General features: G+C 34.0%; 1 protein-coding gene across 3 annotated transcripts in view; it reads right to left on the minus strand.

Annotated features, from left to right (window-relative positions):
- Window positions 1-19371, minus strand: part of LOC129235147 (26 kDa secreted antigen-like) — a 103979-nt gene that overhangs the window by 28012 nt on the left and 56596 nt on the right. For 2 of the 3 annotated variants that reach the window (XM_054850111.1, XM_054868872.1), the window contains one exon: window positions 1854-2175. The exons of the other annotated variant lie outside the window; for it this stretch is intronic. In XM_054850111.1, the coding sequence (XP_054706086.1) occupies window positions 1973-2175 (203 nt within the window). In that variant the 3' untranslated portion in view covers window positions 1854-1972. Of the gene's footprint in view, window positions 1-1853; window positions 2176-19371 lie in introns of those variants that run through there. 3 annotated transcript variants of the gene reach the window in all.

The raw sequence follows: 19371 nt of genomic DNA on the forward strand, positions 1-19371 counted from the left end.
AATAAATCAATGTTGTTATCAATTTCCTTAAACAGTATACAGTCAACCCTCGTTTATCGCGGTTATTTCGTTCCAGACTTTACCGCGATAACTGAATTTCCGCGAAGTAGGATTCTGTATTTATAAACCGAATATTTTTCTTATTAGAGCACATAAAACTTACTTACGACTGTTTAAATAGGCTTTTAAGATAGAGCACCGTAGACCTAACAGCACCCTTAACCACTATTAAATTTGTAGTATTCTATATATTACACAAAATAATACACTAAACTAAAAAGATATCACTTTGTTAATTATTGGGAAATAAACTACACACACACACTTGTAATTCTTACACACTATTAATAATCTATGAAAAAAGCTCAACTTGTTTGATAATGAATTAATTGCCAGTTAGTAACCGTATGTGCCCCCGTTTGTCCCCAACATTCATCCTCATTAAAGGTATTACGTATACAACTTAAAAAGCTCGTACATTGTTGAACACCATCTACATTACAGATGTATTTATCCCCCAGCAATAATACAGTGATTTATACTTTTCAGTTTGTACTTAACGGTTAAAATGAGATAGTGATTCCCTTCACTTTCATCGAAGATTTTATACCTCCACTCCCTCAACTAGTACAACTACAACCGCTCAAAAGAGCTCACCTTACTTAAAAGACATTTACTTAAAAGTTATTTTTTTGTAGTAAAAAGTTTACACAAGCGCGTAAAATGGGTTAATTACAATATTTAAAAAAAAAAAAAAAAAACTGGAAAAATACCGCGATGTAGTGAAACCGCGAAAGTCGAAACGCGAAGTAGCGAGGGAAGACTGTATAATTGTATATAGTGCTGACTTACTGCACGTCCAGAGTCCACCAATTCATTCTGCATATACGTAATTTTGCAAATCTTTGCCAGATTCCTTGGTAAAGGGTTTGTCCATAGATGATGTCACACTTTTTTTCAACATTTTTAACCATCTACATCCGCTTCCCATTGTCACAAAGTTCGTTTTGCAAGCTACTTTTCATAAACATATTCCTATTAAAAAATGCTTGATGTCACACTTCTTACTCTTTCCTTCCCCCTTGTCACAAAGTCGCAATTTCACCCCCCCCCCCTAACACACACACATTAAACATCATTTGTGTTGTAGTAACCCACAAATACTTCTTTATTGTCCATCAGGATTTTCGAGTTCATTGTAGAAAGTGGAAGTGCGCGATCTTTTCGAGTCAGTTTGAAATTTGTGAATGGCAAGTGTTCCATTTTTTGCCATGAAAGTGCGTGTTTGAAATTCTGTAACTTTTGATTGGTTGAATAAAATATAACTGAATAGCATATCAAATTGAAGGAAATTTAAAGCTCTACAACTTTGTCATTGACATTTTTCATGTATACTGATACTGTGAGGCACTAAGAGCAAATGTATGACAAAAAGGGAGAATTTTTCCGAAAATCATCGATTTTTCATAACATATACCCGTAAAATTATTGGACATTTGACAAATATGTGTAGAAACAGTTTCATAGTCAGTTTATTTAGCTTGAATTTTTATTTTAAACGCATTTTTTCCACCGTTTCGGACATTTTCTCGAAAAACCCAAAATTTTCTTCCCCCCCTCCCACCCACCTTTAGCTCACCCCCCGGGGTCGGGGACTTTTAGTATGTTTACTTACTAACTACCCCTAACAATATTCTGCAATCAAAAATTATCGCATATTCCATGCACGCTACAATGTGTTCATTGACTGGACTACTACTGTTATCTTAAATCTTAAATATTTCACTTTGCCATAGTTTTCTTTACATTTCAAGATTATTTCATACATAAACTTAAAAATATACAAACATTGCTTTTCGTGGAAGTTTTTATTGAAATCTGCAAAATCAACATTCAAAGAGCTTTTTTCCATTCACAGCAAAAATTTTAATGAAAACAATACGTGTTTTACATTTTACGCTTTGTAGACCAGTTAGGAATTCAATACGCTGCTTGCATTGGTGACAGCAGGAACAAATTCCAGCCTGAAAAAATTGCAAGCCTTGATGGAGAGATTGTGGTTTCTTGCGTATTCCTTCATGTCAAATCCCATTCTGAAGTCTGCGAAGAAATCATAATGATGTGGTTCGATATATTTATTCTGGCAGTAGACGCAAAATAGATATCTGTGGTCCGCTATTTAAGGGAAAAAAAAGTTCTTAATTCGAAAATTAGAGTAAGACATTTCTTGATTAATTATAGTTGACAGTGATGATGGTGATCATCAGTGTTTTAGATGCAAACTTGTCATTTGAAACTCTGGGAAATAAATCGATTTTGTTCATTTAATGATTAATTTTATGAAAATCACCTGACAGATGTGTCCATCAATCCATGTACAAGTAGATGATATTTTTTTTTACCTTTCGCATTATATATATATAAGTAGTATTTATGTGTTGACTTCTGTCCACTTGTTGTCATCCATACACAATGACAGGCTTCTGTAATGTTAAACACGATAAAAAAGTTGTTGACATCCATACACCCGTTGACTTCTGTACACCATGGCATGTTCATGAGACGTGGCATGGCATGGTACGATGGGAATACTTGAGCCTTATGATACAACGAAGTATCCTATCAATGCAGATGATGTGAGTAATAAAACACGCCCGAGCAATTGGTTTATAGAAAGCGTGTACATCGGAAATATTTTGAAATCTCACGATAGCTAAAATATTAAACACACCAGCTGTGGTGGGAGGAGACGGTGCGTGTCGTATTGTAGAAAGCGATATGATTCAGCAAAGCATCTGATTCATAGAACGCGTGCTTACGGAATACTATTTAAAATCTCGTGCTAGACTCCCCAAAATATCAAGTGTATACTACACGTAGTTTTTCCCCTATTCCACCTGTGGGAACAGCTTGAAACCGGAAAGTGCAGAGGGAGGTTCGCGGTCAAGTTATACTGCTGTTGTATACGGTTGAACTACTGAGACTAGAGAAGCAATTGCTTTCAGAAGAGCACGCGCCGGCAATACAGTAAAGCACGATAATATTTACCACGTGTCGATGACAAATAGAAAATGAGAACTGAAATACATCTGGTGTTTATACCTGCTAAAGCGCACGCACATTTTCGTGCGACAACGAACTGAAGATAGCGTCATGCTACAGATCGCAGGTGGTATTCAAAAATGAGAGAGAAGAAGTTGCACGCGCCCGGCTACACCGAAACCAGGTGGCAGCCGGTGCATTTGTGATATGTTCGCTTCGAAGCTTTACTTGTATGGGAGGTGGATGCGGGATAAGATGACGCATGACACTGCGTGTTGTGGGGGAACAGCTTGAAATCGGAAAAAGCACATTGCTTTTAGAAGAGCACGTGCGAGCGATACAGTAAAGCACGATGATATTAAAAAGCGTAATCTTAATCTCATTTTAATGGATCACGCAATGATAGCCACCACGCAAGAAAGAGTCTATTCGATGATGGGGAAACAGATGGAAATCATAATTTCGCTCTGGGAGCGGGGATTCGCTTCGGCGCATTTTGGATCGTGCGTGGAGAGTGGAAGGAGATGTTACTCACCTGCGGGGAGGTGGAGAAACACCTAACGGGATTGATACAGGTTTTCAAATCGCACGCACATTTTCGTGCGACAATAGGCAGACAGGAGTGCATGCTACAGATCGCACGTGGCATTCTAAAAATGATATGATAATGAAAGAAAATTTCAATATTAACTGAAATTGCACGCAAACGCCCACAACAAAAACAGGTGGTAGGCATTGTAATCACGATACACTTGTTATTAACTTCGTTTTGCCATTTTCGCTAACAACAGCGTAGTATATGATGGGAATGAGAGTGTTCGTCATAATAACAGAATGAATCAGAGGACGCTATGAATCATCCCTGCATCGGTCACGTATAGCGTCTGAAAAGTTGGTCGATAATACAATTATATGCGCAAAAAGTATCATGAGTCACTGCACGAATAGAGATTCCACAAGCGGTATAAATAGTCGACCTGATGTTAGGAGGAATCACATCCAGTCTTCTGCTCCACAAAACAGCTCTAATTTACCTCAGCTTAGCAGCTTTCGCTCCCCGTGCTTATCTCCCGACTTTTAAATCCTTAATTCTTATTTTCATCGTAGAATCGTTGATCAGAAATAGATTTTCCTCTTGTGAGTGCTGTGATTTTCTACAATTCAACATGTCAACCGCTAAGAAGGGAAACCGAGCAGCATTCTACGCTGGTAAGTAGCTTTCATATTGTATTAATTCCATTTCGTAAAAATACTATGTTAGATTTGATGTGTGTGTGTGTGTGTGTGTGTGTGTGTGTGTGTGTGTGTGTGTGTGTGTGCGGACGGTGGAAAGCGAGGACCTCAACATGCTAACACACCTTCAAACCGAGGACGCACCTGCAACCGAGGACGTCCTCGGTTTGAACTAACGCTGTTTTCGCTATCAGGGGATCTGTCTTATGGTAGAAAATTGGTTTTTATTGAAATTTAAAATTGTCCTCGGTGGCCGGTGTTTACGCACTGGTGTGTGAAGTGTCGAAAAGTTCGTGTGTGAACTCACGTCCCCGTTTTCACGTTATTAATCAACACGAGTGTAAGTCCTCGGTAATGCGAAGTTAATGTATATGTCCGATACACACCTTTTTCGGAATTGATTTTTCTTCTCATTCTGGTTCTTTCATTGATGCTCATTAATGGATAAGTTGAAAGTTTTTGCGTTTCAAAGCACGAATTTCCTTTTGAAATGTCCCGTTAAAAAGAAAATCGATATAAGGAAGGGGTTTTTTTCTTTCTTTTTTCAAACAGTTTTGATATTTTTTATTCTACTTCTTTTTGACTCAAAATTTGATAAACTAAAACAACATGGACAAAGCATAATAATTAGTTATGTAAAACCTCGTTATAACGAATTCCTATACGACGTAATTTCCACGACGGCGAAACACATTTAAAGTTTTCTTTCCACATATTCGAGCATACTTCGACCATCGGTCATTTCTCTTTGCGAAAATTGATGTTTACAACATATTGACCATTTTTTATGTTTTCAGTTGCAACAAAACAAAATCTAAAAATAAAATTAAACAAAAAAAATAGAAAGAAAAAAAATGCTCTCAAAATATTTTTTTGTGTTATAAATACAGTCATAGTGCTTCAAAAAGTTTATTTACATCGTTTTCTTTTTTTATTTGTTAAGTAAATATGATTTGGCATTTCGTTTAGCGGAAAATGTTTTACTGAAATATGCTAAGTTTGATTTTGTATTGTACATAAAAAAGGAAAACATGTTTGTGCAACTTCTACTGAAAATTTAAATCAAATTTTATTCAATTTGCACATTTGTTTTATATTAAATTTATAGTTTTGCAATGTCCCGTTAAAAGTAAAAGTGATATAACGATGTTTTTTTTTTCTTTTTTGAGACGATTTTGATATTTTTTTGTACAGTTTCTTTTCGACTTTTAACTAGATAACCTCAAACTTCGCGCACAAAACAAAAACTTATCATTGTTAAATCTCTTTATAGTGAACTCTGATAGAACGATATTTAAATTGCAAAGAAGCACATTCTTAAGTCTTCTTTCCACATATTCGTTTATCAATCATCTCTTATAGCAAAAATTGATGTTTAAAGCGTATTGATCATTTTTTACACTTTTAGTTTCGACATTAAGTAAAATCTAAAAGTAAATTTGAAAAAAAAAGAAAAAAAAAACTCACACTTTTGTATTACAGATACAGTCATAGTGCCTCAAAAAAGTTTATTTTTCTCTTCTTTTCTTTCCCTTAAAATAAAAATCTGTAAAGTTTATGTATTTTTTTATTTTGTTCAGAGTGAAATGTTTTTCTGAAATAAACCTATTTTAACATTAAATTTGATTTTTTTCTTACACTAAAAATGGGAAACTCCCAATACATTTGTGCAACTTCTGCTGCAAATTTGAAGCAAATAACGTTTGTTTCATATTCAATTTAAATTTTATTAGTTCTTGTTAACTTGATTCTAATTTCAATAGATTTTGGGTTCAATCTGTCACTGAGATCATAAATTTCATACACTGATTGAAATTTAAACATCTTAGTGGGGAAAACACTATCGCGCTTAACATAAAGAGATCGGACATGAAAAGTATTGAAAAATTGATTTCAATCTGCTGAATTTTATGAAAATGATTATTGATCTATAAAAACTGATAATATACTACTTTATACGTGCAATGTATGACGTATCGCTAGAGTTGTACACCTCTACATAAAGTATTCATTCTCCCCGTCGCCTAAAATTTGCGGAGACCCACCACAACCGATGACCCTAATGCGTGAAAACGCTCATACAAACTCTTAAAAATTTCATATGTGCAGTGTCCGCCATGACCCCGTCCCCGCCACTTCTTTTAGTTTTATTGAAGGTTATGCATATAATCGCATTTGATAAGCCGCTACATAGTCAGATACACTCCGGCATTCGAGGACCTGTAGCATACACTCCGGCCTCCGAGGACCTGGAGCATACACTCCGACCTCCGAGGACCTGGAGCATCATACACTCCGGCCTCCGAGGACCTGGAGCATACACTCCGGCCTCCGAGGACCTGGAGCATACACTCCGACCTCCGAGGACCTGGAGCATACACTCCGGCCTCCGAGGACCTGGAGCATACACACCGGCAATCGAGAACCTGGTACTTAGCCGCCGGTAAATTCACATCGACAATTCAGTACCCTTGGCCTGGTACTTACCTTGGTGCCATGAAGAGTGAAATATGAAAAGTTTTATGGTTAATATTTTTAACAACAAAATTATTTTTAATCCTTATAAATTCTGAAATTTTTTTAAAAAAGAATTGTAATACGGATGAAAATTATTGGAAGTTGCCAGTTTCTACATTTCTTCTTTTTATATATTTTTTAAAGAATTGTAATACGTATGAAAGTTATAAAAGTTGCCAGGTTCTTCTTTTTATTACTTGCTACTCTAGCAGAATATTCAGTGAAATTTTTTAAGTGCTTTTCTTATCAGTATTCTGCGGAACTGAATACCGAATAGTCAGTAGCCTATTTTAGAGGAGGGGGCAGGGACCCTGGGCTCTCCCAAAGGGATAAATTAATTTAGCTATTTCATTTATTATTTGCATTGACTTCTCTATTATATTAAGATTTTTTTTTTACAGTTATTTAAAATGAACACAAAGCATACTTGAGTAAAAGCATTTTTGTCTGTTAAAGAAATAATACTGGAGTCAGAGGCCAGAGCGACAGAATAAATTAACTCACTGGTTTAAAATTCAAGGGAACGTAATATAGCGATTCCTCCAGTATTTATTCTTTAATAGAATCTATAATTACCATTTTAAAAATAATGTGTAGGCTTACTTAGAAGAGTCCATTTAGATCCAGGAATGTTCGAGATAATAGTTTTTTTTCCCCTTCAGCTTATAAAAAATGAAAAATGAAAGAAATCACATGGTAGTTGCTTAGCATAACCATAATATCAATAGAAACGGCATGCAGTATCAATATGTTATATCGACTGCATCGCGGTTTTAAGAAAAAATCAGCAACTGCTTTGAAATTCGCAAAGAAATAGTTTCTGAATTCTTCAATGAAACTTATATGTCATGAAGCTATGATTTTCTTAAATTTATGAAAGTTATAGTTAAAATATAAATTAGTTTATAAAAACTGTAATATAAATTGTTTTATATATTCAATTGCTTGAAATTTTAAAGACATTTTACGTCCGCATTCAAAGTGTATTAGTTCATAATACTTATGTACAAGAGTAGATTAATTGCCTTGCGAGATCCTAAAAAATACATTAAAAAAAATATCCTGAAAACTTTTTTAAGAAACATTGAATCGGTGGGGGGGGGGAGGAGGAGGTTCAACTTCCGTCGCCCCTCCAAAAATTATTTCTGTATCTGCCCCTCCGAACATGTTGTCGGAGTTTAATAAAACCGTAGGAAACTCAGTGGGTGTCCATTACCTGCTTTCGCCGTTCCCCTTCCGGGAAGACACCATTGGTCCCTCAAAAGAGATTAGTCTTTGTGTCCATAGCTTTGAGGCAAACCACAAAATTGACTCCAGATGGGCTATTTTCTTTTAACCTCTGTATGAGGGCTACTTCATTCCTTTGAAAAAAGCTGGGAGGAAAAACTAGTTCGTGACGTCCGAGCTACGTTTATTTCTCGAGTTGTTATTTATTATGCTTGACTGTTATTTTTTAAGTTTGTTTGTTTGTTTCTGTTTCAAGTAATTTTGTTATTTCATATGCAAATTTGTTATATTTAAATTTATCTGTTGAGGAGATAATAATGTCAATTGTGCTGTTGCAACATGCAACAATTACTATCGAAAAACCTAGGGTTGTAGAAGAATTTGAAGAAGTTTGAAAAATATTCACGGAAAAAATATTTACAAAGGCAAAGGTGTCACTAAGGATTTGTTTCATATACTAGAAAACAAGTATCCAAATTTATGTAAAGATGCATTGAAAAAAAAAATCGAATTCGAACGATTCGAATACGACATTTAAACCGATCTTCCAAAAAAAAAAAAAAGAAATGAAGATAAAAAACAAAAGAAATGGCTCCAGTCTAGCTTAAACACTTCTGCTAAATAAATGCATTTTATTAACATATTTAAATCAATAGTAAGAAACTTCATTTCCAATTAAAAAATAGTAATTTTCAAAATATCAACTTTTACAATTTTTAAACATGCCAGCCGTTAAAGCTACCAGTCCTAAGCCTGGATAATCTGTGAAGGAAAGTTGTGGTTTTATTCATCAAAATTTAAGGCCACGGTCACTCAAACTTGTATATGCAACGACATCATGCTAAAATTCAGTATAGAAAGTGGTATTAAAAATACAATCTTAGGTGTTAATGCTCGAGCGTTTGAAGAGAACAGAATGCATGAGCTTAGAAAGAAAATTAAATAATATATATGAAACAAATTTTCTGCTTAGAGAAACTTGAAAAATACTTCTGAAAAAAGATTTAATGCACACAATTGTCAATTAGAATGAACGAATGCAATAGTAGACAAGACTATTTCTCTTATTGAAAAATAGTAGTAAATACTGGGAAAAAATTATTTTGATACGTATTTAGACGCATTCTTTTTTGAAACAATAATAATATCCATCGATGTGTTCATGTTCAAGCAATGAATATTGCTGATTATTTATTTACAGTAGACTCTCGATTATCCGGCTCGCTACTATCCTGACTCCGTACTATCCGGCCTGGTTAAGAATGTTTGAAATCGGTCATTTGTAAAACTGGTCATGGAAGTGCATGGAGAAAATAAAGAATGCTAAAATGTTTTTCATTTTTTACCCCGTCTGCAACCTCCGTGCATTCTGATCCCCCAATAACACAGGTGGCACATTAGTTAGAAGCTGTCTCGCGGTCACTTTTGCACACGACACTTATCTATTAAATAAAACAGTAAGTACTACTTCTGCTTTTGTTTTTTATCTAAAACATGTATTTTAAATTAAGTAGGAGATGGAGTTAGAAAATTGAACTCCGTCCTATCCGGATTTTTTGTTATCCGGACTGCCAATCCGCCACATTAGTCCGGATAATCGGGAGTCTACTGTATTAATTTCCTTTTGAGCAGAAACTCGTAAAATGTTGCGTTACAGTTTCATGTCAAAGATTTTATTTAGTAATTCGAAACATCAGTTCACAAATTTAAATAAATGTTTTACATGCACATCGTTGTGGTTACGCGAATTTAGCACTTTCTTTTCGAAAAACTTTCAGAAGAACGCCCTCTCCCCATTATTAAAAGATGTCTAAAATTTAGTTTTTAGGGCTTTAATTTCAAAATATTTCAAAGGAGAGCCGTGAATCTCCCTCCTCAATAAAATTATCGAAATTCGTCTACAATTGAATCTGGAACCCAATTGTATGATTTAATGATGAATGCTTGTACTTTTCTGCCTCTTGCCTGCGAAAGACAGCACGATTTAAAGACAGAAGAAAACATTTGCAATCATGCGAATATTTCCACAGCAGTATCGGTTACTCTAGGCCAGCGGTCGGCAACCTAAATTAACTGAAGATCTATTTTCCAAGGTTCCAAGATTGGTGTGAATACAAGATTGACTTGAAGGGGGGGGGGGGGGCGTGATGCGTAAACTATACTAAATTGACTGTTCCGCACTGTAGATGTAAACGGATTCGTAGCAAAGACGGTTGAGTTGATTATATGCTGACTTAAAAATGTAGGTTTACTCTTATCCAAAAAAGACATTGATATTTATTAGGTAGTAGTTTTAAACTGCTAACATAACATTATGCTTACTCACATCAAAATATTTTTAAAAACAAGAATATTTCTTGTTGTAAAAATTATAAAATAGTGACAACAAAAAGTTTAGAAAATTATCTAATAACTTTTGATTTAGGTGTCAAACCTAATTTTGTTGTTGAAGTTTTGTTTTTTTAGAAATTAATGTTTATTAATTCTACTCAGACGTAAAGCAAGTTTCAAAATATTGCGCGAGCGACTCAAAATAGGTTCGAGATCGACCGGTCGAAAAGCAGTTTTAGTTCATCTGTAATGGTGTAAGGCAAAAACGAAAAGTGGGGTGGGTGGGGGTGGGGCAGGATTCTCTCCGGAAAAATTTTAGAAATTAACTACAAAATTACTACCCGCCTTGTCTAGAGGTCAGAGGAGTCTGATTGCGATGAGGTGGTCCCGGGTTCGAATAACGGCTTGGGCATGGATCCATGGATGTACTTTCTCTCCCCTGTCCTTGTCCTTCTTTGTGTGAATGTGTTGATTTGCCTACGCTGTAAACGGGTCCTTATGGCATGTGTGTACCGTGGAAGTGGGATTTCCCACCAAATTACTGTACAATTGGAAAAGTGAAGCAGCGCACCCCAATTACCAGCCTAGCTGGCACAAGACAACAACAACCACAAAAATCGTAATTTTCGCAATTTATTTGTAACGTTATAGCAAAGGAAGGGGGGATGGAATAACTTTCTTTTTATTTCTGGATTAAAGTCGATTTTAGACCTATTTTTGGTCAGCTTAGGAGTTCCGGAGATTCATTCGAAAATCAGAAATTTTAAGAATTCGGAAGTTTTTTTTTTAGTTTTCTGAAAATTTTAAAAAGTGCAGTTGACGGGTTTCTGAAATAAACGATTAAAATTTCTTCCAATTTTCTTAAATCTATATTATTTTGCCCATTTTATATTCTTTGTCTCACATTAAAGCTCAACAATCTACCTAACTCCAGCCCCGACTTTTGATTTAAAAGAGGCAAACGATAGCAATAAGCATTTCTTATACTATGTCTACACTGCTGCTATGTAAAACTTGCTCTTTTATAACTAAGTTTATAAGCAACCTAAAGTTGCGATTTTTTTTTTTTTTTTTTTTGAAAATTCACTGTAAAAAATTTCTTTAGAAATCAGCGGAACCTTTCCTATTTAAACACGTCATTAAATATATGGTATATAATACAAACTCAGTTTTTAAGCTTTAGTGTTGAAATTTTCCCTAAGAAATTCCCGAACCTTCCCTATTTTTAGTCATCAATAAAAAAAAAAATTTGAAAAAAAAAATAGAACCGATTTAAAAGTTGCTCTAAAAAATGAAATTTTTTTTTTTATTCTTTAAAGACTATCGATATTACTTTTAAACACAATTTTTTGAAGTTGGCGCAAAAACAAAAAGTAAAACCCATGGTAACCATGCTTCGTTCATATTTTTTTCCAGAAAATCATCCAAAGGTAGGAACGAAACATTTATATCGTTATTCAAATACGCTGTTATCAATGCAAAATGTATGTGGTAGTGAAGAAACTAGGACCCGTTAAATTTATAATTGTAGTTGAGTTATGGTTCTGAATGATCTTATCTATCGTTTTTGCGCCAACTTCAAAAATTATGTTTAAAAGTATTATTGATGTGTTTAAAGAATAAAATTATTTTTCACTTTTTAGAGCAATTTTAAAGTCGGTTCTATTTTTTTTTTTTTTAAGTTTTTTTATTTCATTCTTTTTAGTGTAAATGTAGATATTTCAGTAAAAGTAAGAAGTTACCATCACGAAACTTTACATTATTTTTTTCATAAAAATGCTCCATACTGAAAAAAACCATATAAGCACGCTTTAAACTGTAAACGATTGGCACTAAAAATTTATCTTTGTTCCTTTCTAGAATTCATTTGTGGGTTAATTTAATTATAAACATTTAAATATCCCTAACTATTTGCATTTCTGTATAGTTGAGGCAAACATAACCTGTTAGTATTGTGAAGGCTAAGCAGATCCTGAGCACTGCATCACCTCGTTTCCAGGTTAGCTTTACCACCACTATGGAGCAATGACACTGATGAAATTTGATGCTTGCTTCAGAGAAGCCTTAATTCAAAATTATCATTACAATTACTATTAATGTTATTGTTATATGGCACCAAACTTTTATAACAATGGGTTTCATATAATTTTAATCATATAATAGGGAAATTGCATTAAATTTACTGTTTTTTGCCCATAACTGTTTTCTAAAGAAGAAACATGGTCAAACAAAGTAATGGGACCTAAGTTGACCCATCGCCTATCCATTAAAAAAAGAATCATCAAAATCGGTTCACTAGGTGAGAGGCTGTAAGTAGACAAAAAAAAAATAAAGAAAGAAAGAAAGAAGAAAAACATACATGTGGTATTAACTAATAACCGCCTCCTTTTTGAAGTCGGTTAAAAATGACCGGAAATTGCATTTTTAAAGGTATGAGAGGATCCAAGACCCCCAATGCTCCCAGATACAGCACTTATTTCCCAAAAGCGACGACCGACGAATTTTTAAAAATGTTGGTTTAGATTTTTAAAAACTTCTTCGTAAAACTATTTGAAGACAGAAGGGAGCATGCTAATTAAATTATGGGAATATGGGAACGGAGAAATATATGTAGGGGCAAGCTATGGAGTAGGGCCTTGAAAAAGTCATTCGTGATGGGCTCTAAAATTTCTTTGAACGGCCCTGAAAGAAAGGAGTTAAGAGTTATTTCTCCGGAAATTTATTGAAATCGATGACCTGGAAATGACTTTCAGGCAATCTTTGATGACATTTGGAAAATGGTCAGGATTCAGGGAATATTTACATTTTTTTTGATATTGTTTAAAAAGCAGCTCTAGGCTACATCTTGAGACGATAATGCAGGGAGTGGTTGCTCTTCCTCGAACATTTTTCGAAATTCAACGCGTAAAAATGTACTTAGCTGTTCTTGGTGAAAATAGTTACTTTCAAAAACTATTATTTCTCGAGATTTTTTTTAATACAATTTTTTGAAATAAAGTGGAAGAAAGAAAAAAAAAACTAATTTTTTTTTATGGATAAGTTTTACTGCAACAGTAACGAACATTTCGGAAAGGACTCGGTGGTACCCCCTTGGCTACGTTACCGGCCTCAGGGGGTATTTAATACCCTCCTTTGCTGTGCCACTGGTTTTTGCCTTGTTATTGTACCTCCTGAGGTAAAACTAAGAATATGAACTCCTCAAACTACCACTCTAGGATTAGTACTATTCAAGGAGCGAATAACAAAATATTGAATAATATAAATTGATAAATATGAAGAAAGAGCAAAAAAAAAAAAAAAATAGTATTTTGATCGCTATTTACCATTCTTGCTCTGCTCACTAACATCTTGCACCTTTCAAACTCTCACTGGGGGGATAACAACTTAAGAGTTACAGTAATATTATGGACTAAGGCAGATATATATTTATTGTTTATTATAACATAAATTAGTTTTAAATGTAGAACAAGAACAAAAGTAAGCATTTTTCGTTTAAAAAAATAATAATGTTTGATATCAAAACAGCAAGGATCAAAAATTGTTGCATTACCCAATTACCAATTCGCATTATGTATTACCAATTAGCACGATGTTTGGAATTGTTTGACCTTCTCGAATGTTTGTTGCATTACTAAAATAACAATTCGGAGGTGTGTGGAATCATTCAATTTTGTAAACTATTTTATATGACCCCTTTTAACTTTTATAGCATGAACTTTTAAATTGTATGCAAGTGCTTACAACAGTAGACATTTTTGAAGCTTCAAAAAATATTCATTTCAAAAAAACATTTCTCAATATTGTAATGAAAAATGTAGATTTTATCATAAAATATGGAATTTAGCTTAGAATCTCGACGGAAAGGTTTCCAATTCCGTAAACAAGGAAAAAGTTGCATAGCGATTTTCAGAGAATAAAAAACACATGTTTTTTTTCTCTCTGACGAACGCGTCACTCCACAACTTGTTGCTTTGACCTTCACGAAGGTCAATCCGCTGCCCCCTCAACCTGGCCAAAATTCGCAGAAACTCTCCAAGACAGATAACATGGAGTAGCTGTGTGATTCCACGAAAAATGGTCCCGGCACAATGAAATATATTTTTCACATAAAATTAAAAGGAATCTTATTTTGAGACTAAAAAATGTCTGTAGTACTTTTTAATTTTACTATTAGTTTTAAAATTTAAAAAAAAAATCGTAAGTTATCGTTAATTCCATCTTTAGTTGCTAATTTTACATTTATATGAACAACAAAAAGTCATGTACTGCCGAACGTCAATTTGCACACGGATAGCCAGTTTTTTCTACTTATATGTAGATTTTATACTAGTTTCACTGAGTTTCTCTGTTGGATGACTTTCTATGATATTCAAGTTCTATTAATTGTGCCTTTATTTCATTTAATAATTATCATGTAGCACAATCACTAACACATCTTTATAGCTGCAACACATGCCAAATTTATCATTACCTCCTTACAATAAGCAATAGTAATGCTTTCTATTGGTAGGTCATTCAGCGGTTCTACCACCACAGTTTTTCCAAAATACTATTTCAGTCGATAAAGCTTTAACAATTGTAAATTACATAACATTTGAATGTTATGTAAAACTTTTTAAGTTAAAAAAGAAGAAAGAAATGCAAGTGTTTAGTTCCAACTGAATTGAATTAGAGAAATAAATTACAGAATTACTGAGTTAAATTACAGAAAAACTTCAGAGAGAGAGGAAAAAAAAAAAAAAACGCTGAACGCAGACTTTCATATTAAAGTTAATTTAAGTCAATTATTTTCTTCATTTGACACATACTTTTTTTCCCAGTGGGAGGGCTTTAACTCATAAAGCCCTCCCCCTGGAAACGGCCCTGTGTCAGTAGGACTAAAAGAACAAACTGAGCTTAAAATTGAAAGGACCATCTTTCTCGCCTTATTCTCAATTGCATTTGAAGTTTGACAAAAAATTTGAAGAAATTTACTTTAACCATGAATAAGTATATTTGATAAAATACGCTCATTCGGCCGTTCTGCTGCGAGGTTCATTAAAACACAAAAAGATTCCTTTGGTAACGAAATTCATGTATTTTATCAATTTTGAGTTTATTCACGAAAACAGTAGCCACAATGCCCTATATTCTTACAACATTTGGCAGCTTTCTAAAGTTCCTTTCATTTAAATTTTTGTACCTATATGAAGTAAAAAATCATCAGTTTACAAAATGTCTAAAAGTTGAAAACTGATTTTGAAGACAAGTTTAAATACAACTTCAAATGTAAAATATTTCTTTTATGACACTTAGCCCTTTGTTGGATATTAATTTCAGCAATCCTAACACCTAAGTCTATGTACGCTACTGCATTTCATAATCAAAGATATATGTAGATGAGGGTACGGAGTTGAAATGTATATGCTAATAATGTGTCCTTAAACACCCTATTGTAAAATAGACTGAGTTCATAATTTTACTATAGTTCACTTTTAATGCTAATGTTTTCCTCGTTTAACCAGCAATTTGTTGCATTTAATTTTTAAAATACCTCCAAATGAAGCCTTTTTAATGGATAAATGAAAATTAACAAAGAGCAAGTAAATGTAATTGAATATTGCAATGCTTTTAGATCTTTGCATGAAAATTTCTTATTGATGATATTTTCCTAAGGAAACCTGAAAAATGCCAAGTACCATTCTGCAAATTTTGTTTTGAAAATAGGCAGATGTCTCTTTACGAGAACAAAATTTCCTAAAAGCTAAAACCAGAACAAAGTTTCTAGAATGAAAAGTTTTAGTTTTAAAGAGGTCAAACTACGATTTTTCGCTAAAAATTGCTGTTTTTCGTAACTTAACCTCTTTGCGGCACGCATGTTAATATTATCGGATTAAACTGAAACATTGCAAATTGTGTGGCACATTTTAGGGGGGGGGGGTGCAGCGAAAGAAATTCGAAAATTGATTTTTTGGGACTACTTTATCGTACACACTTTAAAATGAACTGAAGATTTTCGAACTGGAACAAAAGACATTAGTTTTCAATGTTTTGCATGAAGAGTGTCGGCTGTAAAATCAGCACATCTTGACGGCATTTTGTTAAACTAAACAAAGTCCCTATTCCCAGGGGCTTGCACAGGAAGTTTGGGGTCCATCAATATAGATTTTTACGGGCCCCTTTCACATCGTTTACTCCTATACGTCCCTACATACGTGTCACTCCTCATTTCAACCGATTCTACTTATTACAACTGATGTTTTCGCTTCAAGGTCTTCCGCCATCTCTCCATGGTCAAGCTTTAACGATCATTTAACGGAGAATCTTATATGTACCAGTAAACGTCTCTCTCTTGGTTACTGCCGCCACGTTATTTTCGGATCGAATGCAACTGAACTTATTTGAATTCGAGCTCCTGAGAAATTAATAAAAGTAATGTTAGTTTACTTAACAAATAATGGTCTGGCTGTAAATTTTAGTAAAACAAAATCAACATCATGAACTATTTCTTATTTACTAACAATGTAATATCAATCCTTCCTATCACACGCAGTTGGAAAATTGAAAGATTGAAATAGACAACACAAGCTTTTGATCAGTGCAAAATTACTGGTGATTTGATTTAAACGCAAAGGGATATCTTAATTGAACTATCTCACAAAAGATTTCTGAATTCCTTTATAACAGGGGTCGGCAAGTAATTTTAATTCAGATTCGGATACTTTTGAAAATTTTCATTGAGGTCCAAGAAAAAGAAATGCCTTACAATTCTTTTATTTGAATTTTCAGTCCTAAATTAATATTAAGAGCCATTGTCTGTAAGGATCAGGCAGGTTGTGATTGTTGACATTTTTAATTTTCTTTATTTTTACAAATGTTGTTCCTTATCATGAATGTAATGTTTGTGCAAACTATGAGCTTTGTCTGCCTTACCGTTTTTGGGATATTAAATTTTTTAATTTAGGGGGCGTGGCACATTTTTGCGTGTTTTTCAAATTTGCAGATTTTAAAGTTCTTGTTGCTTTAAGCGCCCCTATAATGACATGGATTTTTAAATTCTATACTATTATATGGTCTTCTTAGATACTATTACAGCTGTCAAATCGGTGTTACTACGAGGGCGACGGCCACGAACTCCGTTTAAAAATGACCGAAAATGAATTTTTTTTCTATATTCAAGGCCAATTTTCTCAAAGCGCCTTCATGATGACACCAACATTTTTAGATCATTTTCTAGCCACACTTACATACATCAAAAATATGTATCAAAATCGGTGTCACTCTAAGGGCGCCAGAAGATATTGGAACTTTTATTCGATAAATTTCACAAAAACACAAATATTTAAAATCTAACTACAACTGTCGCCCTCATAGCAGAGATCTGATACTAAATTAGGTTGATAACCAACATGTTTGTCTAACATTTGCGCAAAAAAAAATCGGTGTCACTCCTATTATTTTTGGAAATATAATCGTTCGAAATTAGTACGTTATGGCGTTTTTTTATATTTATTTATTTAATCTTTTCACCCCCAGATAGTTTTTTTGAACATATTTATTTTTAATTTCAACAAAAATGTGTATCTTTTAACAAACAGCTTTGGGCAGTAAGAGCGTCTTTTTCTTGAGTAGAAAATGCCCGTTTTGATATAGGTATAGGCAGATGTAGTGTGCATAATGTGTCTGGATTATCATACCAATACTCATCTTGTTTTTTCGGCCAAACAAATCTATTTATTCCAATTGTTCTTGACATACATTTGACCTCAACTTGCAAATGGATTTTATACGAAAGATGTATAGAGAGAAGCTCTTACAAACATCTTATATAAATGCTTCAAATTTTCAACTAATAAATACCCCTGCATTGCCAAAAGTTCAATTTAATGAAATTGGATGGTCCTATCTTTCAGTGGCGGATCCAGCCGATTGTTTTGGGAGGGGCCATCCGAAATTTTTAAACAAATTCCCCAGGGCCGAATTTCGCTCCATGCCGCTCCTCGGCAAATTTGAAATCTGCCGTCCCCTCCCCTCCTCCCTAAAAGATGCAAAATATAATTAACTCAAAATAACGTAAAAAAGTGTTCCCTAGATTCATACTGTCAAAGTTATGAAGAAATGATGGCGGTTCACATTCTGAAGCGTCCCGTTGAAATGATCACAGTGCTCTCCCACAAAATTTTTTATTCGGCAAATTTTGCAGACGATTCGGCAAATACCATGATTGAAAAACATTTGACTTTCATAAGATGTGGGAAAGTAACCATCATTAAATTACAAGAAAAAATTGTCTCTGGAAAATGAAAGAATGCTAATATTTTGCTTTCAAGAATAACAATTCAATTCAAAAAATGTGTATTATAATAGCAAATTTTAACCCCCCTGAAACGTTTGCCACTCTAGGCAGCTGCCTACTCTGCCTATTAGGAAATTGGGCCCTGATAACTCCCCAGAAATTTTATTAAAATGAAGTCTTAAAAACTCAATTTTCTTGGTATCAAGACATTGAGAGGGTGGATTTAGGAATCTCCCTCGAAAATGTTTCAAAATTTAAATTTCCGAGTAATTTTTGAAAATTAGGAAACTAAAAACGCATTTTGGCTATTTTTGATGATGTACGGAGAAATATCAGGTACCCCTAAAATACTTTTTGAAAATAAAGCTTAAAAACCAAAATATTCTGTCATTATACATTAAGAAGTTAAAAGAGGAGGGGTGCTCTTGTAACTCTTCAGCTGTCCAGCCTGAAAATGCACCTTTAGGTAATGTTTGCTTATATTAAAGGAAGTGTGGAGGTGCTTAGAATCCTTCCTTCCTGGAAAGATTTTGCCTTTGAGGCTCTAAAAATTCGATTTTTAACTATATTTATACATATTTTAGAAAGGGATGGAAGATTCGTGGGCTCCTTCCTCACTAAGCTATCATAACGATATAAACTAGGGAGGGAGGAGGTCCTATCGAAACTCGTTTGTAATTGAAGTCCTAAAAAATTAAGTTGCTTTTAAGCAAGTTGATAAGGGCTGGATAAGCTAGTTTCCGTTG

This window comes from Uloborus diversus, chromosome 1 (assembly GCF_026930045.1).
Source record: "Uloborus diversus isolate 005 chromosome 1, Udiv.v.3.1, whole genome shotgun sequence".
Taxonomy (NCBI): domain Eukaryota; kingdom Metazoa; phylum Arthropoda; class Arachnida; order Araneae; family Uloboridae; genus Uloborus; species Uloborus diversus.